The sequence below is a fragment of the Seriola dumerili genome, unplaced genomic scaffold (assembly GCF_002260705.1).
Source record: "Seriola dumerili isolate Sdu_G_001 unplaced genomic scaffold, Sdu_1.0 BDQW01000449.1, whole genome shotgun sequence".
In the NCBI taxonomy this organism is placed as follows: Eukaryota; Metazoa; Chordata; class Actinopteri; order Carangiformes; family Carangidae; genus Seriola; species Seriola dumerili.
This window is the reverse complement of record NW_019174704.1, coordinates 5,412,251-5,437,402: the sequence shown is the minus strand read 5'-3', so window position 1 is coordinate 5,437,402 and position 25,152 is coordinate 5,412,251. Positions and strand designations below refer to the sequence as shown.

The 25,152-nt window shown below is 41.2% G+C and overlaps 3 protein-coding genes across 4 annotated transcripts; all 3 read left to right on the top strand.

Annotated features, from left to right (window-relative positions):
• The first annotated feature begins 1,054 nt into the window (after positions 1 to 1,054).
• On the top strand, positions 1,055 to 8,260 carry LOC111234447 (V-type proton ATPase catalytic subunit A-like). The gene is made up of 15 exons (XM_022762546.1): positions 1,055 to 1,141; positions 1,831 to 1,939; positions 2,593 to 2,721; positions 2,939 to 3,153; positions 3,244 to 3,381; positions 3,465 to 3,616; positions 3,961 to 4,123; positions 4,289 to 4,397; positions 4,574 to 4,696; positions 4,811 to 4,925; positions 5,551 to 5,614; positions 5,726 to 5,929; positions 6,776 to 6,870; positions 7,329 to 7,500; positions 7,659 to 8,260. The coding sequence occupies exons 2-15, from the start codon at positions 1,858 to 1,860 to the stop codon at positions 7,749 to 7,751; spliced, it is 1,854 nt and encodes a 617-aa protein (XP_022618267.1). The 5' UTR covers positions 1,055 to 1,141; positions 1,831 to 1,857; the 3' UTR covers positions 7,752 to 8,260.
• A 2,588-nt stretch (positions 8,261 to 10,848) lies between these two features.
• Positions 10,849 to 16,441, top strand: LOC111234494 (palmitoyltransferase ZDHHC23-like). Of its 2 annotated transcripts, none has more exons than XM_022762616.1 (4): positions 10,849 to 11,253; positions 13,172 to 13,804; positions 14,804 to 14,971; positions 15,872 to 16,441. In XM_022762616.1, exons 1-4 carry the CDS (start codon positions 11,222 to 11,224, stop codon positions 16,143 to 16,145), a joined length of 1,107 nt encoding a protein of 368 aa, XP_022618337.1. In that variant the 5' UTR covers positions 10,849 to 11,221; the 3' UTR covers positions 16,146 to 16,441. The 2 variants fall into 2 exon arrangements, with proteins under 2 accessions (XP_022618337.1, XP_022618336.1); XM_022762615.1 differs by lacking the exon at positions 10,849 to 11,253 and adding an exon at positions 12,418 to 12,536.
• A 6,300-nt stretch (positions 16,442 to 22,741) lies between these two features.
• Positions 22,742 to 24,757, top strand: LOC111234505 (lipocalin-like). Its single transcript, XM_022762639.1, has 6 exons — positions 22,742 to 23,061; positions 23,683 to 23,822; positions 23,936 to 24,015; positions 24,142 to 24,255; positions 24,361 to 24,462; positions 24,563 to 24,757. Exons 1-6 carry the CDS (start codon positions 22,969 to 22,971, stop codon positions 24,580 to 24,582), a joined length of 549 nt encoding a protein of 182 aa, XP_022618360.1. The 5' UTR covers positions 22,742 to 22,968; the 3' UTR covers positions 24,583 to 24,757.
• The last annotated feature ends 395 nt before the right edge of the window (positions 24,758 to 25,152 follow it).

Here is a 25,152-nt window from a genome sequence, read left to right as displayed (position 1 = left end):
CTACCAGAAGGGGCAGAGCCGGCTCTTTTTCCTCAGCAAGCTCAGGTCCTTTGACGTCTGCAGTGAAATGCTGCACGTTTTATCGGTCAGTGGTGGCCAGCGTAGTCTTGTATGCTGCAGTCTGCTTTAGCAGCAGCATGTCAGACACAAACACAAAGAGACTGGATAAGCTGGTAAAAAAAGCTGGGTCTGTGCTTAGAGTCTGGACTCACTCAGGACTGTTGTGGAGAGACGCATGCAATGTAAGATGGAGGCCATCTTGGACAATACCAACCACCCTCTCCACAACATTCTGGCAGGACAGAGAAGGAGCTACAGGTGCAGCAAACATCTCATCTCACTGTGTTGCAGAGCAGGTTTGTTCCCACTGCCATGAGGCTATACAACACCTCAGCCTCACTGCGTTGCAGAGCAGAGAGGTTCGGGAGATCCTTTGTTCCCACTGCCATGAGGCTATACAACACCTCAGCCAAAGGAAGTGGATTAATCTAATTATTATTGTTTATTTATTATCAACTGTTATTATTATTATTATCATTATTATTAATATCCACAATGAGCTAATGGACACATGAATTTCCCTTATGGGATAAATAAAGTATCTATCTATCTATCTATCTATCTATCTATCTATCTATCTATCTATCTATCTATCTATCTATCTACAACAACAAAGAGATGCAAAACAGCTACAAAGACGCACAAAATCACCGCAACGTTAAGCAAACAACCACAAACATATTCCAGTCAGGGTATGTTGACGGGGCTTTAACATATCTGTGTCGAGGGGCCCATTGTTCGTCCATGGTTGTAGCTTGGTTAATTTATTTAAAAACTATTATCAATCATCAGTCGGTTAATTGGGGTGAATGTTTAATTTATATCCAGCAGAGGGCAGTCGTGGCACCTGGTGACGGTGTGTAGACCGGCGGAACTTATCGTCCACTAGGCAACTGTTGAGTATCAGACGCCATGTTGGCTCTACAAATAGCCAATCAGGTCAGAGCGGAGGAAGCCCGTTGAGCCGCAATGGAGATGTTTTCTTCCTGTGACAGTCCAGTGCCTGGCAGGTGATTAGCACAGCGAAGCTCCTCCTCAGCTACGCCAGAGACAATCCTGGACAACTGCACAGCAAGATAAGGTAAGACATTTATAACAGCGGTATAATATGAGGTTTTGGATTTACAACAGTTTGAGATTTCCTTCCAGTCTTGGACGAAACACTGTGTTAATATTCGATAGTTTTACTTAACCTGTACGTGATGATGATGATAATGATGAAGACAGCTAGTGTTTGCTAGCTAGTCACCTGACTTATACGCGCACACGCACAAATCAGCTTTTCTCTCGACGCTACGTGTGTGTAGTAACAAACATAAAGCTGCCATCTGGCTACAACACATATCCCCATACGTGCACAAGTAACTTGGTTTAACGTTACCCTCTCTTCGACACCGGGTGAAATATATTAAAGGATTTGATGCTTTGGCTGACTTCCCTACAGCTGACTGACCTCACACTGCTACACCTGACCATTCATTTCATTACTGTGCAGACATTCTCTGCTATAAATGCCCATTTCATCGTGGTGTGTTAAGTCAGAGTGTGTATTTGCATCTATAACTTTAGCCTGGCTAGAATGATGATGATGATGATGATGATGATAATGATGATGTAGATTATCATCATCATCATCTTCATCGTCATCATTATCATCATCATCTAGGAGGAGGTCTGTCAATGCATGTTGTGATGTTGAAATTTTGTCTGCTGCGAGTTTTCAAAACTTGATGACATCTCTGTCTCACATTCATTCATTCATTCCTCAAGGGATTTTTCAGGACAGAGACGATCAAGATGGATACGTCAAAACTACCTAGGATCCAGGATGAAGAGCGAGAGAGCCAGTTTGGATATGTACATGGGGTTTCTGGACCAGGTCTGGTTTATTACCCTTTTCTTTAAATGACTGGATTGCATTATTTTGTGTCAGACTGGTCAAAAGCCACTGAACTGTAAGCCATTTGTTCCAGCTGCCATAGGGTAGGAAAGGTTTAAATGTCTGTGTTTGATAACCTTTTACAGTATTGTGGCTTTCACTACAAGTTGGCAATATGGACAAAATCCTCTATCACTAAATGTAATTTATAATGATGTCCAAGGTGATATTGTGAATTTGATCAGTTGAGAAACTGTATATGAATAAAACAATCAGATGGTAGTTTTCTTTTTCTGTTTTTTTTTTTGTTCTTTTTTTTTTTTAAATACTTGACGAATCAAGAAAGAATTCAGTAAAATCATACTAAAATCTATGGTCACCATAATGCATAATTGCCTACAATGGCCCATTACACTGAGATATATTAAAGGGACGGCTGCCAGGGATTCATAGGTTATATTAAAAAAATTCTGATAGTACACAATTTTATATCATTTTCTGGTGTATATCATAATATCTCCATCCCTAAGTGGTGCTAATGCTATTTTTGATCATTTTCATCATATTCCTTGTCAGTAGATGTGTTTTTTTTTTTATTGTATCAATTTCTATATTTGTCTTTCCTGTTGTTTTCAAACCGAACCCGTCAACAGTGGTGACAGCTACTGCGATGGCAGGAGCAGCCATGTACGAGCTGGTTCGTGTCGGTCACAGTGAGCTAGTGGGAGAAATCATCCGTTTAGAGGGAGACATGGCAACTATCCAGGTCTATGAGGAGACTTGTATCCTTTCTGCTGCCACGTTACGTTTCTCTGTAGTAAAACATGTAACAAAACACGTCATTATCTTTCCTAAAACTGGTTTCACATAATGCATTTTACAAAAGACTCATTTTAGAGCTACCTTACTGATAACAAATGGGAATCTGACTTTGATAACAAGACTAATGTTGTCAAAGTGCTTGCAGTTTGTTTTGTTTTTCCTAACTTCATGCTACAGCCGGTGTGTCTGTTGGTGATCCTGTCCTGCGAACAGGAAAACCCCTCTCTGTAGAGTTGGGACCAGGAATCATGGGCTCCATCTTTGACGGTATCCAGCGCCCGCTAAAAGACATCTATGACATCAATAAAAGTATCTATATCCCAAGAGGAGTAAATATCGGCGCTCTTAACAGAGACATCAAATGGGAATTTTCCCCTGGCCAGAGTCTTCGGGTAAGAAAAGTACATTGTCGGTGCGGTGCGGACTTGGCCGTCTCTCCTCTGCAACTGTTCTGACTAATTTCACATGACCCCCCTCTCCAGGTTGGCAGTCACATGACAGGTGGCGACATCTATGGCATGGTGTTTGAAAACTCTTTAATCAGACACAAGCTGATGCTTCCACCTCGCAACAGAGGCACCGTGACCTACCTGGCCCCACCTGGAAACTACGACATTTCTGTGAGTGTTTGTCGTGAATCAAAGCGCTCCTCTGTTTGATCACCATTTCTAGGAAACCGATTTTCTGATCTTGTCGCATTCAGGATGTGGTTCTGGAGCTTGAATTTGAAGGCGTGAAGGAGAAGTTCACCATGGTGCAGGTGTGGCCGGTACGACAAATCCGCCCAGTAACGGAGAAACTACCTGCGAATCATCCGCTGCTGACTGGTCAAAGAGTTCTGGACGCACTTTTCCCGTGAGTAATCCTCTCAGGATAAAATGATGCCCTCATTTACCTTCATTACTGCAGACGTTAAACGATTGGCTCTCAGTTGTGGAGGCAAGAAATCTGTATGTAGATGTATCAGAAACTATAGTGTATTTTACAATACTTTATATACACTTCATCCCTTTTTCTTTTAGATTGAGCTTTTCACCTCAAAATTACCATTTTGACTTTAGTCTCTATTTTAACTTGTGCTTTGTCTCTTACACTGATAACGTGAGTCTTTGACTGGTGATTGCTCACATGTGTGGAGCCACTTATTTTATGCCGTGTGATAAAATCTGTAAGCTGCATGAAACTTTTGTGCTGTGTAGTTGCGTGCAGGGCGGCACCACTGCTATACCAGGAGCCTTCGGTTGCGGAAAAACGGTGATCTCTCAGTCGTTGTCCAAGTATTCCAACAGTGACGTGATTATCTATGTCGGTTGCGGAGAGCGTGGAAACGAAATGTCTGAGGTGCTGCGGGATTTCCCTGAGGTTAGTGGATTTCTGCCATATATCTATATCTGTGCACTGTTCTGGGACTGTGCACAGATATAACATAGATAAAACAGAATAAACAAGTAAAGGGAGGGAAGAATTTCATGTTCAGCAGCACCAGTGTTCACGTTGTATAATGTTAACACTGCTCTCGCCCGACAGCTTACTATGGAAGTCGATGGCAAGGTTGAGAGCATCATGAAGAGAACAGCACTGGTCGCTAATACATCCAACATGCCTGTGGCTGCCAGAGAGGCTTCCATTTACACAGGTGCCAACCATTCACATTATAGGGAACAGTGTTATTGTTTATTTTAAATGCTACTACATTTGAATGTTGTTGAAGTGGCTAACATTAAGTAAACGCCTTTGCCTTTTTCATATTTGCAGTTGTTTGGAGAATCCATTAAATCCACTTTCATGTATTGTGCACAATCGCCTTTGCAGGTATCACATTGTCCGAATACTTCCGAGATATGGGTTATAATGTGAGCATGATGGCCGACTCGACATCTCGATGGGCTGAAGCACTGAGAGAAATCTCTGGGAGATTGGCTGAAATGCCTGCTGGTAAGTCCGTCGGTTACATGTGATATTACTTTTTTTTTGTGAAGACGCTGTCAGGAAAGCAGCTGCGACAGTTTTCTGCCAACCAGTTACAGTCTTGTATGTCGTCCTCTGTAGACAGCGGTTACCCTGCTTACCTGGGTGCCAGGCTCGCCTCCTTCTACGAGCGCGCTGGACGTGTGAAGTGCCTGGGAAATCCAGAGAGAGAAGGCAGCGTCAGCATCGTAGGAGCGTGAGTTGACTTGCACATAAGCAGGGAAAATCATGTCAAGCTCTTTGTTTTGTTTTTTTTTCATCATCCTTTCAACACATACATATTGAAATCAGCTTCCAGTAGTTGCATCAAGTTTCCATACATTGCATATGTATTTTAGCACTTTACCTATTAAATGCCTGTACTTACTACTACTATCACTGCACCCTGCATATTTCCCAAGCTGACCCAGTTTCTAAAGTAACTTCCTACTCCTTGCTACACACAGAGCTCCTTCACAATCCAAGCCTCAGTTTTCTGCAAGTTTATTTTCACAGCATCATATAACGAACTAAAAACAGTGGATGGTAGGAAATCAAATGTTCAAAAGAGGCTGCATGTTGTATTATTGAAGCTGCTTTGCTGGTGAAATTACTGGCTTTACCATTTCTGAGCTGGATTTTTGTCTGTACCATTTCTGAAGATTTCAGTGAAATGTTGAAAAGGTCTTTGATGTCAAGACCTCATGATTTATTTCACATTTTTCCTGGGAAGCTTTTTCATGGGAATATAAAAAGTAGGCAGCCAATCAGAATAAACCTCAGCATGCAATTTTCAATTATTAGACTGACTTTTTCCTTTTAATATGGTAAATTCTTCTTAGTGTGTCGCCCCCTGGTGGAGACTTCTCAGATCCTGTCACCTCAGCCACATTGGGAATTGTTCAGGTAAGTAATGGGGCATCCTAACATTTCACTTAATTCTCCCTGCAGTCAGCATTTCTTTCTTTGTGCATCATTCTGCATGACTGTCAGTATTCGTTGTTTGCTTGTTTGTAGGTGTTCTGGGGCTTGGACAAAAAGCTGGCTCAGAGAAAACACTTCCCTTCTGTAAACTGGCTGATTAGCTACAGCAAGTACACACGAGCTCTGGATGAATATTATGACAAACACTATCCTGAGTTTGTTCCTCTGCGCACAAAAGCCAAAGAGATTCTACAGGAGGAGGAGGACCTGGCTGAAATCGTGCAGCTTGTAGGCAAGGTGAGGCAGATTAAGATTATGTAATGTGGTATAAAGCATGTGACTTCAAAAGTAACTAAAGAGTTGTATCAATACCTGTGAAATGCAGAAAAGTATTTGTAGTTCATATAGAAAAGAGAGGCTCTGAATCTCTCTTCTGATTGGCTGACTGTTTTCTGAGTGATCTAATAGAAATAGATTTCAGGTAAACACTCAAACCAAATCCTGCAAGGTTGGATGGTGGGTCCAGGTGGGCTGGGTTTGGGGCATGGCTGAGAGCGGTGACTGATTTGCTGTGACATCACAAAGTTACAGAAGTCCTGACGGCTCATTTTAAGGCTTTCTGAATACAGGCTGTGTGCATTTCTCTGACTGACTGAGCACTTTGATTCTTTCACAGTATTAATATAGAACCTAGACCTACTTTATCATTAAAAAAGACATGGACGTCTCACTTTATACAAAATATGACCTTTAATCAGGTCAAATTCATATAGACAGACATCCCTGTTTATAATTAAAGGAGCTCATTGAAATGAATTTGTATGGATGCCCAGGAGGTGCTGCTGGCGCCGTCCAATGGTACCAGATCTGTTTCACAGTTTTAAATGTTACCTGATGATGTTGAGAGGCTCGAAACATCTTAAATAAAGTTAGTACAAGTGACAGTCTGTATCTGTGGACAAAACTGCCAAATTGTAAATGTTCTATCATTTCTATATATTTTTTTTTTTATAGCCAGATAATGTTTGAAACCTGTGTTTTATAGAAGAGGCTTCTGTCACAGCTGTTTCATTAATCATCTAAATAGTTTGCATACCAACCTGGCTAATCTGCAGGGGGCTGATCTTCTGGTTCTGTCGACAGGCCTCCCTCGCTGAGACTGACAAGATCACCCTAGAAGTTGCTAAGCTCATTAAGGACGACTTCCTGCAGCAGAACGGCTATACCCCCTACGACAGGTGAAAACAAGACGTCTTACCAACCTCAAAACACATACTGTATCTTTTCCATTCAGAAGGTATGAATTTGTCTCTCCCCAGCTTTGCATTCTTTTTAAAATCCACACTAAACATATGAAATCCTGTAGCTACTCTGTTTTCTCCACAACAGCTGAGGACAAAAAAGGGTTCATTTTGAAGTCCCTTTCAAGAACATTTCTAGAAGAAATTGCCATGAGCAACAGCAAAGTGATAACTGTTCAGAAACTAGAGCTTAGAAACTGATGCACTTTGAGACACCATCAGTGATCTCTGTGGAAACGGTAGAAAAACGAATGTGGTCCTTTTAATTTGATATAAAGCAAGACAGCAACATCCAGTCATGACTAGATGTGAAGGGGAGAGGTCTAAATATTTTTCCCTCAGTTGATTATTGTAAAACTTAGGAGCTTCACACATTCTTCTGTCCGTACACACAGGTTCTGCCCCTTCTACAAAACCGTTGGCATCCTCTCCAACACAATAGCTTTCTACGACATGGCCCGACACGCGGTGGAGTCCACTGCACAGAGTGACAACAAAATCACCTGGGCCATGATCAGGGAGCACATGGGAGAGATCCTGTACAAGATCAGCTCCATGAAGTTCAAGGTACGGGACTGTCCCCTCATTTTTAGAGGAGATTAATTTGTTGATCATGTTTGTGTTTTCTATTTTTCTTTTTTTATTTGCCCTATTTTTCATCGCTCAAGATGAGTAATTTGCTCTCTGTTGACGTAATCCCTGTTTATGTTCAATGGATTTTGTAGGACCCTGTGAAGGATGGCGAAGCTAAGATCAAAGCAGACTTTGCTCAGCTGCTGGAGGACATGCAGAACTCCTTCCGGACCCTGGAGGAATGAGTTTCTTACCTCTGAGCTCCTCTCCCAAATACCCAAACCCCAGTGCAGTGCAACATAGTGCAGATTAAACGGCCCGTGTTGTGAGTGTCTGCCTCAGTCATGTGATCTCCTTTCTTCCTTGGTGTTTATGTCCCTTTAAACATTCCATGACAAATGACCTGGACAAATTTGCATTTTGTTTGACAGCAGCTTCACTCAGCCCATTACAGAGCACTTATAGATCATGACACCATCGTGTTGTGGTTAAAATCAGAGGGCCCCAATCAGGTGCTGCACTTGCATGCAACTACTAGCTGCAACAAAGAATGGAAAGGGATGTTTCTTTTCCACCAGATGTGACGGTGATAAATACAAATTATTAATCCAATGGGAACACGCACATGGGTAAAGGGACAGATGCGCTGTGTTACATCAGGGGGGTTAAAGCATTCTTCCACCTCTTACCTCTTAAGTGTGATAGTGATGTTGTGGACTATATACTTGACACTATATGTAAAAAAAAAAAAAAATGTGAATGAATGAGTCTGTTAGAGTTGTGTTGTAACAGATGTCTCAATGTTATATTCGTGGTACATTACTGATGTCTGAAATAAATGTTAAATTACGGACGTTCATTGTGTCAGGAAGATTTTATTTATCTTGTGCAGAGTTGTGTTTTGTTTTCTTATTCAATTCATGGTGAGCTAGTTAAATTTGTTTTTCACTGTTTAATATAACTTTTAAAATCTTCTGTCTTTTACCTTTGAAGCAGCTGAACGTGAGAGTGTGTGAGTGCTGCAACATCATGAACACACAGATATTTAGACTCTCACCTGAAGGACTCTCACCTCTAGGTGGCACACATGTTGCTATAATGCTTCAGGGTGAGTATTGATTAACCTGCTGAAATCTAGTGCTTCCCTATCAATGCATTTTTTGCAGCTTTTGTAGAAGTAGCTTTTAATTTAGTAACTTTTTATGGCTGCACTGTCACATCAGATGCAAATATTTTAAACATCACATGTCATTTTATACTTATCTCCCTATAAAACATATGTGGTGTCATTGAAATCCTTAAACCCAGAGACAATGTCATGAGGAAGTTTAGGACTTATTGTTGAATCAGACTGAAATTATTAATATCATAGCAGATGTTGTTGGCTCTGGAAAACCTTGAAGTGGATGTTGAAGAAGCAAATCGATGAGTTAGGAAAACTGCAAAAAAAATATTTTATAAATAAATTAAAAACAGAAGAAAAACAGAAGATCCTTAGAAAATGTAAACACACATGCATTATCACAATAAAGCCAAAGCCCTTCAACAGTACACAACTTTGTGAAATACAAACAACTCAGCTTAAAACTTATGTTGCTGTTTGTGTAACCTGATAAATATGAATAAATTGGAAAAATTGACTGAATTGATCATTTAACACACACACACAGATTACACAGGTAATGTTGGGAAATGAAGCCTGGTGAAAAAGTACAGAAGCAACCTTTTATAGGTGGATAACTGGGTTATTTTCCTGTTTCCTGTCTCATCTGTGAGGAGAAAACCGCTTTTCTATAGAAATACAGTGACCGCATTCACTCATCATGCTTACTTTTTTGCAACTACAGCATCTTTGCAGTTTGCTGATGTGTAATCTCCATCATGCACTGTTGGCTCGGTCTTTTGTCTACGACACAGCATTAATTCCTCCAAAATAGATTAGAGCCAGTATCTCGGGTTCCGGGCTCCATCAAGACTAATGGAAGCGTAACCCTCAGGAGCAAGAGCAGCATCTTCTCTCTGCATTGATTCAGTCCATCCAGACTCACACTAGTGCACACATTAAGAGGTTTCAGTGGTCTCAGAATATACCAGCCTATATTTTATAATGCACCTGTCTTTCTCTTATTCTTCAGTTTGTAATGACTGAATGACTGATGGGCTGTGTGTGTGTGTGTGTGTGTGCGTGCGTGCGTGCGTGCGTGCGTGCGTGCATGCGTGTATGCGTGTATATAAAGAGCACATTAACAGAACTTTATATGGGTTTACTCGTGTAAGTGGAGGAGAGCAGGTGCCATCACACACATTTGTGTCTGCCTTCAAATCTAATCCAATCTATTGTGCGACTTTCGTGCGCCTGTCGCTGAAGTTCACCTGTCGTTTGTTACCAATGAACTCGCAATCTGTCCACTTCAAAGAAAATAGACTGACAAAGTGCTAATTTAATTACTTCAATTGTAGTCTGTGAAAGTTATTATTGGCTATCCGGTCTCTAATATTATCCAACAGTTGACTCCTGCAAATGCAGCATTGGTTTTCAATTCAGGGTGTTTTCCCAAAGCCGTCAGTTCAGATGCACAGAATTTTTTTTAAAGCTGGCCTCTATTACACATTAATGATCCATATTTCTTCTTCTTTTTTTTCTACCACCAAAATAAGTGCATTATTTTGTTTTTAAAGACTGGATTGAAGCTCCTGAGTCAGCTTACAAGCTCTCTGCAGAAGTGTTCATGAACAAGAATCTGAGTCCAAGTTCCTAAGAGGTGCAGGGCAGCTGATATGTATTTGACCCTGGACTCTGACCCTCCGCAGGCAGGTCAACAGAAAAGAAAACTTCCCCGCAGGGATCACTTATCACGTTGTCACTGTTAGACTCCAATGTTGTCACAAATGTCGTACAAAGAGTGTAATGTATGGAAACACAAACTCATATTAACCAGCTACATTGCTTTTACACACACACACACACACCCTTCCAGAGTTTTCTGTGTGTGAGCAGCAGGATCAGGTTGCCTGTGGGTGGAAATATGATCCCAGAGGGTGGGGCTGCCCTGTGGATCATTGCTCGCTCTCTCATCTTTGAGTGCCTGTCATGTTTCTCATGCACCCTTGTCCAGCTGAGCGTGGATTATCAGGGCTGCTGTTGCAGTTTTTGAACACCTCAACCCCTCAGCTGTGGGAAGAGGTATGAAAGACTCCTGGCTCTCTGGCTCCCGCAGCCAGTTGAGGTAGCACCTATATTTACCAAGCATGCCAGAATTAAAGCCTAAAATGGTAACTGATAGGAGCTATAAAGCAGAAGTAGGCTGAGTATGCTAGAGGACGACTTGTGAAGTATTTAATGATATGTGAGGAAGGTAGTCTTTGGAAAAGCGAGCTGGTAGATGCAACACCATATCAAACCACTTGTCAGGAGGAATCCTAGTTGCCTTCTGTTGGGACGCTTCCACCGCGGGAATCCAAGAAATGAAAACCATCTCACTGCACTGATTCGGTGTCGCCGCAGCAACACCAGAGCAGAAAACCTGCCAATTTCCTTTTTCAACACAAATGACTGATGAGAAACGAGGCTCCTGTTTTCATTTTTCTCCCTCACTCATTCACAGCAGGAGCTCGGTGACAAGGGGTCGGCTTCTTAATCATTTTTCCTCTTGATGAAGATCACATAACTTTTGCCTGGAAAGAGTAAATCTGACAGTTCAGCCAACGTGTACCGATGGTTTTATACTTTTGTTGCAGAGACAAAAGGTAAGTCAATAGAGAGATGGTTTATCTTGGTTTTGTGGAGGTGGATTTTCCTGTTAACAGAGCTAGAAAAGTATTTTTTGTAAGTAATAGTGATAGTGATAGTGTTAATAGATAAAGCAGTCTGACATAAAGTCACACTGTTTGATTAGGAAACTACAACATGACAAAAAAAGACAAAAGCTGACTGTTCTGATTTTTTCTCTCTGTTGATTCCTGTATAGATGCAGGTCAGGCTCTAGTAGACTCAAGTTATAAACCAGACTAAAATAATAACTCACACTGACAATAACTCAAGTGCATCTCAGAGTGTTGGAGGACTTTGGGTTTGTTAGCCTAGATAGTTCGTCCCTGTGGGCACAGTGGCCTTGTTTCAAGAAATTACATGAGAAGCTCTTGGGGATGTAACATGACTGAGAATCCTCTTATTATGGAAATGATTGATTTGAACAAACAGAAAATCTTTTAGTAAGATACAGGAACAAATTGATTCCAGTGGTAAAGTAATGCTTCTCTGTGGTTTTACAAATGCCGCGTACAGTGTTTTGTTGGATTGGAGAGGTATTATATGGTTATACGTAGTAAAAGTTGTAGATGCATTATTGCTGCCAATCCAAATATGTTTCCATGTCTTTTTTTAATCTGGACACAGCACTGCAGTCATACATGTGTGTGTTTTTTTTTTTTTTTGCTTTGTGCGTCATGTGAAGTAATTTATGACCATTTAGATTTTAAATTTAGATTTACACCAGGTTCTGGAGAACCAGTTTAGGGAGAGATGAGTTTAGTGAGTTAGGATCAGATGTTTATGTGAATGTGTGTGTGTGTGTGTGTGTGTGTGTGTGTGTGTGTGTGTGTGTGTGTGTGTGTGTGTGTGTGTGTGTGTGTGTGTGTGTGTGTGTGTGTGTGTGTATGCAACATACAGAGAGTGCGTGTTTAGATATTAATTAAAGAATATTGCCCAGCCATGAAAGAAAACAGAAATCACAGGAAAAAAAAAAGAACTCTTTGTTATGAGGATTGTTATGGGTTGTACTATTACATTTCGATGTTAGGTATGTTCCTTACACTAATGTGCTGTAATAGTGTAGCTCAAGTTCAAGTTTTAAAATCCTGGCCCTTTTGTGTTGAAATAACAGTGTGTAAAGTCATCTTTAGCAAGCCATAATGAAATGGGAGAAGTTAAAGCCTCCAGAGCCAGATGATCCTATGTGTTGCTGTGAGTGTGATATCTACCAGTGCGGATGTTGCTGTGACTGTGAAGATCTGGATGAAGCCTTTAACAGGTATGAAGGGCTTGAGGAACAAAGGGTCAGTACTGAGTGCCACAAGTATATACTGAGGTGCTGTACTGGAAAGTAAAAGAGTTTTCAATGTGATGCCTGGTTAGTTAATAGCACTTCTGTTAAAATTAAGTTTAATATCTCTTTTAAAGGTCTCTCTCAGTAATGTGTGGTCACCAAGACAGAGCCAGCGATTACAAACCAGGAAAAGTGAACAAATGCTACAGGACCCCTGACTCTCAGGAGTCATGATTGAGTGATGATTTTCTTTAACACTTTGATTCACTGCAAATTTGACACTGTGAGCCACAAAAAAGCACAAAAACTGGCATAACAGGAACCAGGGTTAGTCTGGCCCTTATTATAAGAAAACTTTTCCTGATATTTTCCCCAGTAAGTAAAAAATAGAGAACCTAATATCTTCCTTATTGCACCATTATAGCGTCAATGTAAGATACACTCAAAAGTGTTAAAACAAAAATCTACTTATGTCACTGTCACTGGTTTTAGACTGTATAAAACACTAGTTATTATGTATTATTAAGAAATTATCAACCAATGAAAACTGCAACTGTATTAGCCACATTCATAATGACACATTCTTGTAATGATGACCTAATGGCCGCTGTGCTCTGTAGGTGGCTTAAAGACAAACCACCTAAAAGTGGATGTCAGTCTCCTGTTCTTGGGGCCATGATTGACAACCTGGAGATCTCCATGATCCCGGCCCTGGTGCTGCTGCCTCTCCTGCTGCGGGTTGCCGCGCTGCACTACCTGCTGGGCATCACCATCCTCACAACCCTGCCCGGCCTGGTCCTCTGGTATTACTACGCCACGCACCGGAGGAAGAGACGCACCCTCTTCTTCCTCACTCTCGCGCTCTACTCTCTGGCCTACATGTACTACCTCTTCATGACGGAGATTTTACCACGTGGGGACGTCAGCCAGCTGCAGGTGTGTACTGTGACCACCGGGATGATTCTCACAATCGGCTCTCTTATTCAGACCAAGAGGGGCCCGGGAGTTGTGACCCCTTCCCTACTTGAAGCGCGCAGCCAGAGTCAGGACAAGGACTCCACACATGCTAATGGAGCCATCCAATCGGCGGCCTCCTCCTCGGCCGGGTCTGCAGCAGAGTTGCAGACAACAGAAGCGACCCTGACAACAAAATGGAGCAGGTGTCCTGTGTGCAAAATAATGCGACCCCCGCGGGCTGGACACTGTCGAACCTGTGGATCCTGCGTCCAGCGTCTGGACCACCACTGTATCTGGTGCGTTGGATTTAACTTACATATGTATAAAGACTGTTGCACTTCTCTGCATGGAATTTATACACAAGATCATGAAAGTAATGTTGAATTGTGATGGATTAGATAACTGCCCTGTAATTACACAGCAACATTCACATCTTCAGCAGACTCCTGCTGTTAATAATAGAGGTTAATTATTAACCATTAGACCCTTACAATTTTATGCAAAGTGCACACACACACCCTCACCTATAGTTGCATCTACCCATGCAGACATGTTTGGTTTTATGTTGCCAGTTTTGGAGATATCTCACCTCCAAACAAAATAAGTGATGCCCAACAGACATCAGGGTGATCCACCGATCTTACTTTGAACAGTTTTAAATTGGAACTATTTTCTTACAAAGACGAAAAAAAGAAGTGAAAACTGTTCTCAATAAAAAAAACACCTCCAATCTAATCTTAGAGTGGAGAGCAGGCACACCGGGGTCCATCTCGGGGCAACCAGGAGGACGAGGCCATCACTGCATAGGGCTTTAACAGTTATTTTATTGTCCAATTGTTTGTGTGCCTCGGCAGGCTGAGATGCCTTCCTGCAGTGCGCGCTGCCAGGATCATAAAAGATGATGATGTCAGTTTTATATTATAATAATAAATCATTTTACACATAATGCACAACTGCCTCCTAGTTTAGGAACAGTTCTCTGCAATAGAGTTACAACCTAAAAGGCTAAGAGATGTATATACTAAGTCATTTTTCCTGTTTGTTATTCACTGCAGATAAAATGTCCTGAACCACTGGCATGATGTATGAATATACTGATACTCTATTATCACCAAACTAGAATACATGATATTATGTGTTATTATAGTTTTTAAAAGTTTTCCAAATGTAAATTTAAAATACGACTTCTACTGCTTCATTTTAAATACAGCAGGTGTATGGAGCCAGATTATCAGGCTCTAACTGTTGCATTGTCTTGTGTGTCTGTGTTGTGTGTTTGCATTGAGGTGTTGTAGGATAAACAGCTGTGTTGGACAGACAAACCACCGCAGTTTCCTGCTGACCCTCTCTGTGTTCGTGTTGACCTCTCTGTATGGGATCAAGTTGGTGCTTTGCAGCCTCTGTCCTCGGCAGTATCTCATGACAGCTCTCCTCTACTGCCCCGGCGTCTACAGTCAGTCTAGGTACAGCACTCTTCATGCATTCTGTCTCCACCACAGCCACAGGTGACTGTGAAACTAAATGTATGAGTAAATTAGAAGTCCATATTGTAAAAGTTCTTGCAATCATTATTAACATTTGTGAAACTGGCACAAATCAGTAGCATTAGCAAGGACACAAATTCAACTGTCCCTTCTTTAATACAGGTTTATGAGCACTATAATTTTTTCATTGATGGTGTGAAACAATTTAAGGATGATTGCGTCTGGAAATTATAGAGTTATTACTGTTCATAAAAGTGTATAGAAGTCCCAGCCTTTTGAACAGCTGCCAGAGAAAAACTCAAACCACACTTTTACAGCTTGTGTCATTGTTAAACTGCTATAAGGTAATGATTATACATATATATATATATATATATATACTGTTGCCCATAAAGTTGGAATCATTTTGTTTTCAGACACAATCCTCTGTTTATTCCTGTTTAAATGCATCAGTAATCACTTTTGACCAGGTGCAATGATTACATTATGTGTCTCAATTACCCAGGTGAAATGAAATAAATCACATTGTCACAATCATTTCATGGAAAGAGGTAAAAAAAATTCTATTCCAACTTTATGAGCAACAGTGTATTTATGCCTTGCTTTCTATAGTCTATAGGAAAATAGCAGAGAAGAAAGGAGAAATCAATTTTCTCTCATTCTCTTTGGATTGTTTCATATTTACTGTAAATTATTATTGGTTAATACTTATTAAATTATATAATTGCATGGCAGAAGTATTAAGAACACCTAACATGGCGTTCACAGGATTTTTCCAAGACAAAGGGGCCAATAGCCTTGTACTTGTAAATGCATTTCAAACATTATAGCTATCACATTGCTGGTGATGTTATACTCGTGCTTTCTTTCTGTTTACAGCACGGCACTTTGCTTCACCTGTGCTTGGTACAGCAGCATTGTCACGGGTGGATTGCTTTACCTGTTAGTGGTACAAGTTCTTAATATCAGCTTCAATGTGACAGAGCGGGAGGCTCAGCTGGCTCTGAGGAACAAAACGGGCCAGAGCCGCCTGTGGGGACTCGTCATCGACACAGGAGAGTATTCACGTGGCTTCTATCAGAACTGGGTTGAGTTTCTCACCATGACAGATGCCTCGGTTTCTCCTCGCTCCAGCCTCACTGACTTGGTCTAGTTTCACTTTATACTTTCCAGTAACATCATGATAACAGACTGTTAATACGGCATGTGTGAAGAATTTCATCTCATGTATTTTCTTAGGACATATCAGCTGATGACATCCAGAGCTTATCGCATTCCAGCCTCTTAGATACAAAATATCAGAAACTATTTTCACTAAAATAAGGTGCAGGGGAGTATAAAGGTGCTCTGTTTACTGCTTAAAAAAAGCACACTCTGATCATATTTTGGAATTGGAATTTGTAGCACAACTGCGTACTCATGGAATAAAGCTGCAGGAACTGCCATATATATTATACATATATATATATATATATATATATATATATATATATATTCATATAAAAGAGGAATAACAGCCAGTTTCAGCTCTGTAAGGAGGTAATGGACATTAAATGACAGGAAACAAAACTGCTAGCGTTGCAAACTTCTCAAATTTAGCCGTAGGGTGGCGGCAGAGGAAAGGCTTGTGTTATGAGTAAAAGTGTAGGACATCTCAGCTTGTCAGGCTCAGCTCTACATTGTCAGACTTCCTGTGATTTCATCAGCAAACTGTACTGTGTTAACCACAGTACACTGTCAGGCTCAGCTCTGACTCTGCTGTGCTAAGGACATGTAATATTTAGCATGTTAACATAAGGCTGCACCTGCTGCCATGTTACTGTCTCTTCCTCCTCCCCAGGAGATGCTGGAGAAACTATACATCCAATACTAGCGCTCCCACATGGGTGGTGGGCGTATACAGCCATAACTTCCTGGAGCAGCTTCAGTCATCGTTACTGTTATGACTGATACAATCTGGTTTTCCCCTGTATTTACTTTTTTCTCTGCAGCGCTCAGCGTTATTGATTTTTTAATCTAATGGTGTTTGTCCATTACTTTCTCATGGTGTGAGTGGTGGCTCCTTTTACACTGCCCAGGCCTACAAATTTAAAGACATGCAGGAGATGCATATGTAAATAATCAAATACAGATGTTATTTATTTATAAAAGGACTCCTGTGCATTGTAATGTGCAATATTTAAATTTCTATCATCTTTCCCACAGTATAATAAAAAATAGCAAACTGAGCAGTGTGTGTGCTCTCCTGTGTTGTCCGGACTGCAGTGTTTCCCTCCATACACTATCCCATTATCAAGTCTCATAATGCACATCTTGGGTGAAGTGATCGATCGAACTGTTTAAATCAATAAATTTCCTCCATTTAAATCCCTCAACTGAAAGGTTTATTTGGCGTCTCCGCTCCCCCATACTTTCCGTGCCAGTGGCTCCAGAGTCTGTTGCTTGCTTACTCTGATTGGTCTCTCCTCTGGTGCCACCCTCAGGGCAATTTGTGCATGTTCCGCCACTAGTGCTGTCTAGATGTACATCTGTTATATATCTCATATAATATCATAAGCTCAGTTTTAGTTGTAATATCTTACATTTGTGCCCTATGACTTGTTTATAACCGAAGGAGTCACAGCTTGATCGCATCATCATAATTTCTCTTCTTTGCCATTTTATTATAAGAGTTTTCAGTCCTTAACCATGTACATTTATATGATTATATTGCTGTTTATATTTCAAACACTGTATCATGTTAATTTAGTGTAATTGTCACAGACAGTGACACACTGGTTAATATTTGGACCCATACATCTGATACAATTGCTTCCAGGCGTGTTGTATTCAGTACCGCAGATAGTTGGGTTATCAGACACATACATGCAAATCTGATGTCGTGTGGCAGCTTCTGAGAATGTCTGCTTTCCATAAAGGCTGACTCTATTGCTCTAAATCAATGTCTATCTCTCCCTGAACCCTAGATTTTTTTTTTCTTTAATGATGTCATGTAACTCAATGATCAAATTCCCAAAGGGTATAGCGTAATCGTCCCTGCCTTAAAATATTTTCATTCCCCATTATTGTTTCCCGTGTGAATAACCTACAGCCAAATGTCATTACAATGCCTGGTTAGTTTTACAAACTAACTTTGGTAGTCTTGCTCTTCTAGTGCTTCAAGATGATGATGTTTGCGTCTCCAGCGCTTCGGTTCACAGCAACAACCACTGATCAGACTGCAGTGGAATGATTGGTAGGATTTCGGTGGACATGTGATGGTTCTTTTGGTCTCTCAGTCCGGTGAACATTTCGCCTTGTCCATACAATTTGTCCAAGACAAATTATCTTGAAAACCATGTACAGATTTGCATTTAATTTGCTGTTTGACGTTCACAGCTCCTAATGTTTTTATTAAACCTTTCCACTAGCATCAACATGAAATTTCACACATGGCTCAAAAGCAAACTCTTTTAATAAACAGTCTATGTCCATGAGCTGTCCTCTAGCTCCACCCTCAGGCCAAAATATCAACTTTGTCAACAAGCAATCATCTCATGTTCTAAACTCTCAGACTCAGATTTATGTGAGTCCATGCACATGACTTTGGTAGCCTTACTGGTAAAGCTGTAAGGGTATAAGCATGATTATTATTATTATATTATATGCATTATTATATGTGTGTCTGTGTGTGTGTGTGTGTGTGTGTGTGTGTGTGTGTGGGTGTGTGTGTGTGTGTGTGTGTGTGTGTGTGTGTGTGCGTGTTTGTGTGTGTGCGTGTGCATGCGTGTGGGTGTGTGTGTGTGTGTGTGTGTGTGTGTGTGTGTGTGTGTGTGTGTGTGTGTGTGTGGATGTGTGCCTGCCTTAAAGCTAATTTCCACACAGAGTAGATGTCTCAGCTTAAAGACTACAAGTGCTTCGGGCAGTGAGCTGTTAACAAAATATTCAGTCCAACTTTCTCTATGATGAATTACAGTGTTATTAATAGTTGAAGCAGTTCAATGGGAAGTTTCTGTTATTCATGAAATCTTGAAAGTCAGATAAAGTGGGGCAATTCATTAGTTACACATTTCAAGATTAATGTCGCTATCACATTGTATCACTCGGACTGTAATGATGAACAACCGAGTGGGAGAAACTGTTAACATCAGGCCAGCGGTACTGAGAATATTGAGCGCTACAATGTGTCCTGCTGGGAGAAAAGAACCACAGTAGTATCTACAAACTGCTGGGGAAATGGCTGATAAGCCAGTGACACTTTTTCATCAAGAAGGAGCGACATTGTCTGTCAGTATCTGGGTTTTAGTTGTTCATGAAGTGTTGCAGATATGTAACACAATTGTTTATTCAGGGGTTTTTATATGGTGTGACCACAAGGCTAGTTGTGAAGGTGCAGTCTTGGAATAATGTGTGAATGTTCCTAAATTGGAGTAACAGGAGGATTTTCCTTTTTCGCCAACTCAGCATGAACTCCTTTTCACCCCACAGGAACTATTCACTTTCTGTTACTTTTAGCTTTTGCAAATCTGCACAATGTTTTATTAAATGGATTGCATTTGTATAGCGCTTTTCTAGTCTTAACGTTACATTACAGGTCGCATTCATCCATTCACACAGCGGTTGTTCTAAACATCTCACAAACATACACTTGGTAAGCCGGGGATCAAACCACCGACGTTCTAATTAGTGTACAACCCACTCTACGTCCTGAGCCACGGTAGCCCCTAATATTAATAAATCAATCTATTGTCTGAATGTTGATTGCATTTAAGAATTAGTACATTTCTGCAATAGGTTGGTGTGACGATTCACAGATTACCAGTAAACCAGTAGATTTCAGCAGCTGCAGAGTTTTATTTGAGGCCGTCTCTATAAATGTGCAAATGTAAAAGTAAAATGTAACACTTTCCTGGCACATTACTTTGAATATTTGTTTTCTGGGAGCAAACATGTTTAAACTGGCAAGGTATGTAGGTCGGAGGAATATTTGTACTGTAGCATGTGTCTGCCTGCACTGGTCTGTTTCCAACTCATTACATTAATTCATCTCATCAGCACTTCTGGATTCATATTTGAATCTGTTCAGCAGAGAAAAGATCTCGCAGAAATTTGAGAGCTCAGCCTCGTATCCAAACTACTTGAAGAGATCAGAATTACAGACAAACCTAATTGTATTGAAAATGTTTGCAACTGTGCACTTTAATTCAGGCTCTTTACCTTTGTAAAGAGCAGTGGTGGGAGAAGTACTCAGATCTTACTTTACTTACAGTGAAGATATACTCTTTAAGTCATACAAACAAAATCTTACTTGAGTAAAAGTACAAAAGTCTTAGCATCAAAATGTACACAGAGGAACCAAAAGTAAAAGTACTCAAGAAGCAGAACGGCCCATTTCAGCATAAAATATGTTATTCTATCTCTGGAGCTCAGCCAGTGACAACTGAGTTCTTGGCCACAGCTCTTACCAAGGCCCTTCTCAGTTTGGCTAGGCGTCAGCTCTAGGAAGAGGCTTGGTCGCTCCAAACTTCTTCCCTACAAGAACTATGTTGGAAACCTTCAATGCAGCAGAATTTCTTTGACGCCTTCCCCAGATCTGCGCTGTGCGGGCAGTTCCTTTGACCTCATGGCTTGGTTTTTACATTGTCAGCTGTCAGACCTTATATAAAGAGGTGTGTGCCTTTCCAAATCATGTCAAATCAATTGAATTTGGACTCCAATCATGATGATGAAGATGATCAAGAGAAATGGAGGCACCTGAGTTCAATAAAGTGCCATAGCAAAGGGTCTAAAAAATTATATCAATGTGATATTTCAGTTTCTAAAATTTCTAAAATTGTGTTGTCACTTTGTCATTATGGAGTGCTGAGTGTGGGGGGAATGATGAGGGGGAAATGAATTTAAATGGTTTTAGCACAAGACTGCAACATAACAAAACGTGAAAAAAGTGAAGGGGACTGAAGACTTTCTGGATGTACAGTATATTTATACTTGCTGATTTTTCCAGTACTACGCCAGTTTTCTACATGCTACGTACAACCAGTGTTTCTACATGCTACGTACAACATGCTGCATTAACTCCAAATTAACATCCAATACACCCATGGTGGTATTCACATGCAGAGTCCCGGTATGAGTATTCGTTCCAGTATACTTCAGTCATGGTGTTTTGACCAAACACTCAGTGTACAGCGCGGGAAATGAAGTATTGGTCTATGGGTGATGGATAACTTGATCCAGTCTGCTGTTGTTTTTGGCTCCTCACTTGTTGTTTTGCTACAATTCATCAGCGATGGCTCGAGGCCTGGAGAGCCAGCAGAGACAGGAGCCAGGCAGGAGCAGCAGAGCGGGAGGCAGTAGATGACTAGATGGTTATAAAACTGGTTATAAAAGACTTCTCTGATGCATGAAGGCTTAGAACAGTGAGAGTTGACTCTTAACCTTTTTAATATATCACATTTTCACAAGGCAGGACAACATCAGCATGAATGATAGTTCACGATTGCGTAGAAGTGCCTGGGCAGTCAAAGCAGATCTGCCTGTTTAGCAAGCCATCTGACAATGGGCAGAAGGGAATAGAGAGAATGGAGCCAAAGTTTAGTATTTAGAAACGGTCATAAGGTCAACTAAGACACTCAAGTGAAATTATCTTGAAATAAAGCAGTGGCTGCTGGCCTGTGACTGGCAGTCAGCAGTAGTTGCATAACATGGGTGTATTTGGTTAGCAGCAGCAGCAGAAGATACTGTAGGAAAAGTGTCATGTTAATAGTGTTGTTGCTCTGGGAGATCAACAGATTCAACTTTTGACGTAAGAAAAGTCTGAGCAGTTGGGACTTGTGAAGCGTGCAGGCGTTTGACACGTGGGGGGGAAAGTGTAAACTGATTTTCTTGTGGTTACATATTCACAATTTAGCGGCTACTGCGGCGTTAAATAACATAACAGCAGGTGACGAAACAATCTCACATCAAGGTCCATTCAGTAGCCTAGCTGTTCTTGTGCTTTCGATCATATAACATGATACTTATCAGCTGATGAGGTCAAATCATACTCCAGTTTTACCTCCATTCTTCCAGCTGATAGATTGACTAACTTACTACTCCAATATTGCTCCATGTGCTGATGAAGATCATGTGATGTGATCAAAAGCTCCAGAACAGTTACTAGAGGTGAGATTGTGAGATTGTCGGCCTCAGAAACAGTGGTTTTGTTTGTCCTCTTATTTACTGCAGGGGAGCCACAAGCTGCATACAGAGCAAGTCATTATCTTCGTTCCTGTCGAGTAATTGTCAGACTAATGAGGAGGGGAAAGTCTTTACTGACTTTAAACCCCATGAAAGAGATGCTGCAGTTTCCCACGAGAGCATTTCCCTTCACCACACGGTGTTGCGTGATTAGGAATCCAATCTGCAAGGGCATTTGTGTTTTACTATCGCAACTGCTGACGGTTGAATTTGATTCTGTGGTCTCTGCCACAGAAAGCACTGGAGGGCAGCCACAGCTTTGTTTACCACTTTGGGGTTCCTGTTCTGTTAAAGCTCATGCTCACATGTGTGAAGCTGCATAATGAAACAGTATTATCAAAAATACTGTGCTTTCCAACCCTGACGAAGTGACAGACAGGATATCACCTCTCTCCATTGTTCCTCAGGTTATGTCATTTCTTGGCATGTTTCTCCTGCCTGCCCATCCGCTGTCATGCATTCACCTTTCATACGGTTGATTGAATTCTGCCCTGGCAGGACTAAAAGATTACCTTGTGGCTGCGGGACTGTGCGTGTGTTTGTCTGAAGCTTCACGTGTTTGAACCCATCCCAGCTGCAGGGTTTGTGTGGGTGTGGGTGTGTGTGTGTGTGTTTGTGTGTGTGTGTGCTAGCTGGGAGGGAAAAGGTAATGTCATGCTCCACTATATAAAGGGTTGTCGGGCAGAACAGACCTCCAGATCTTCATCCACGCTCTTCTCCATCACCCTTCCTGCCGCTGACTCTGCTCCTCAGTGACTATGACTCTACTGCTGACAGTGCTTGGAGCTCTGCTCTGCTCCTTGACGGTTTCTTCTGAAATCATGCCACAGGCAGACTTCAATTTACAGGGGGTAAGACACACTATCATCTATTTTTATTGTAGTCACAATATAGATTTTTTTGCAGCTGGATATGCATTTTGTTTAATTCCTCCTCACAACTGAGTCAGCTGCATAAAAATAGCTAAAAAATCAGTAAGAAAAGGATTATTTGACTTTGATTGATATATATTTGTTCATACTTCCTAGCTATTCTGTCACTTAAACGTTGTACTTGAATTTGTTGTGTATTTGCATAATTTTTGCATGGAGTAAGGTGGCATTTATGGAAAAACTTTTCTAAACCTACCATCACATTCACAATAACTGTGTAAAAATCTGAATTTATGAATGGCCACACTTGAAGTAAAAAAATGCACTATAGAGTGAGAAGTTGTGTAAGAAGTGTTAATACTGATAAACATTCTCCTGCTTGACAAGCTGAAGATTAAGTAAACGGTTTAACATTCAATGACTACAAATCACATCCTCAAGGAGCAGCTATAAGGTCTCTATCCTCTGTAGTACTCGCACCTGGTTATTACTTGAAACACACTGTGTGAATGGAGGCCACTGTGAGTGAAACTCTAAGAATACATGGCATTTTTTTTATTTTTTTTATTCCTGCTATGCCTACCTTGTGTGTACACACAGGTGGCGGGGAAGTGGTACCTGATTGGATTTGCCACTAACGCCCAGTGGTTTGCCAACCGCAGAGCCAGCATGAAGATGGGCACGACCATGTTAACCCCAACTGCTGATGGGGACCTGGACATGTCATACGCTAGTCTCACGTGAGTGCGAGAGGACAGAGAGAGAGAGAGAGAGAGAGAGAGAGAGAGAGAGAGAGAGAGAGAGAACGTCACTGATGACACAGCTAAATCACATTTAAATGGTGTCTTTGCAGCCATGACGGCTCTTGCTGGAGGCTGAACAACCTGGCAAAGAAGACCGATGTGCCTGGAAAGTTTACGTACGCGAGTGAGCGTGAGTGCACCCCTACACTCTCATAATACAGAGCAGACACAAGGCGGCATGCACGCGACGCTCACAATTCAACCATCCACAACATTTTCTGCTTTCACATGATATATTTCCCTCCCGTTTTGCCAGGCTGGGGGAATCAGAACGACATGCGCATGGTTGACGTGAAGTATGACGAGTACGCTCTGACTCACACCATCAAGACCAAAGGGGGTGATACCACCGTTGTCAACAAACTATACGGTAAAGTCATCATTTATTTACCATCATGCTACATTCTTGTCCAACCGATGTTAATGCAGGCAGCGGCTCAGTAGGCATGCAGACTAACACAGTGTGTTCTGACAGGCCGTGGAGAGGACCTCAGCGCTGACCTGCTGGAGAAGTTCCGGCAGTTCTCCTTGGAGACTGGCATCCTGCCTGAAAATATTGCTTTCCTTCCAAAAAATGGTACTTTTAAAAAAATATATGAATGGAGAGTTTTATGTAGAATAACCCGTGACATTATGCACCACTCAATTGTCACTCTTCTCTTTTGTTCCATCTCTAGCGGAGTGCCCACCTGCCTAATTTTCTGCCCCGTCATCATGTCAGTGATGCTCGAGAGCTTCACCTTTGTTCACAATACTCGACATCTGTCAAGCTCACTGCCAAGAACTGAGAATTCTTTTTCTCCCCACTTTATTTACTCTGCTCTTTCAATTGTTGTATTAAGAATGGACCATTAAACATGATGTAAAGCCTGGTTTCAATATACAGTATTATGCTTTTATCTACCTGCAGTTGTAACTAAGCACCACCTTCATAGTTCCTCTCCAGACCTGTTTTGTGACTATAAAATGCTCTCAGCTTTGAATGAGTGACCGACATGGTCTCTCAATTACCTGGTTTAACATGATTCCTCCTGTTGAAAAATAGAGGATCTATGAATATATAAATATTGTTTATTTCATCAAAGATTTAACCACAGGAAACGTAGCCACTGAAAGTTTCTCAGTGTGTGTGCACCGGAGGCTTAAAGTTTCCAGGTCACACTTGCACTTGCAAGTTGCAAACTGAACGACAACTGAAATTACAAACTCATGCTTGTACATACTCGTCTTAAAGTTTCCCTGTGGCGTTTTTGTCCTGCATTAGTAG

Excerpts from the sequence above, each read along its gene's own strand:
- LOC111234447 (XM_022762546.1), top strand. The coding sequence starts at position 1,858 with ATGGATACGTCAAAACTACCTAGGATCCAGGATGAAGAGCGAGAGAGC. Across the intron at positions 2,722-2,938 it reads CCAGGTCTATGAGGAGACTT|CCGGTGTGTCTGTTGGTGAT; the intron begins GTATCCTTTCTG and ends TTCATGCTACAG. Across the intron at positions 4,926-5,550 it reads AGCGTCAGCATCGTAGGAGC|TGTGTCGCCCCCTGGTGGAG; the intron begins GTGAGTTGACTT and ends AATTCTTCTTAG.
- LOC111234494 (XM_022762615.1), top strand. The coding sequence starts at position 12,418 with ATGAAATGGGAGAAGTTAAAGCCTCCAGAGCCAGATGATCCTATGTGT. Across the intron at positions 13,805-14,803 it reads CTGGACCACCACTGTATCTG|GATAAACAGCTGTGTTGGAC; the intron begins GTGCGTTGGATT and ends GAGGTGTTGTAG. Across the intron at positions 14,972-15,871 it reads GGCGTCTACAGTCAGTCTAG|CACGGCACTTTGCTTCACCT; the intron begins GTACAGCACTCT and ends TTCTGTTTACAG.
- LOC111234505 (XM_022762639.1), top strand. The coding sequence starts at position 22,969 with ATGACTCTACTGCTGACAGTGCTTGGAGCTCTGCTCTGCTCCTTGACG. Across the intron at positions 24,016-24,141 it reads GTTTACGTACGCGAGTGAGC|GCTGGGGGAATCAGAACGAC; the intron begins GTGAGTGCACCC and ends CCGTTTTGCCAG. Across the intron at positions 24,463-24,562 it reads TGCTTTCCTTCCAAAAAATG|CGGAGTGCCCACCTGCCTAA; the intron begins GTACTTTTAAAA and ends TTCCATCTCTAG.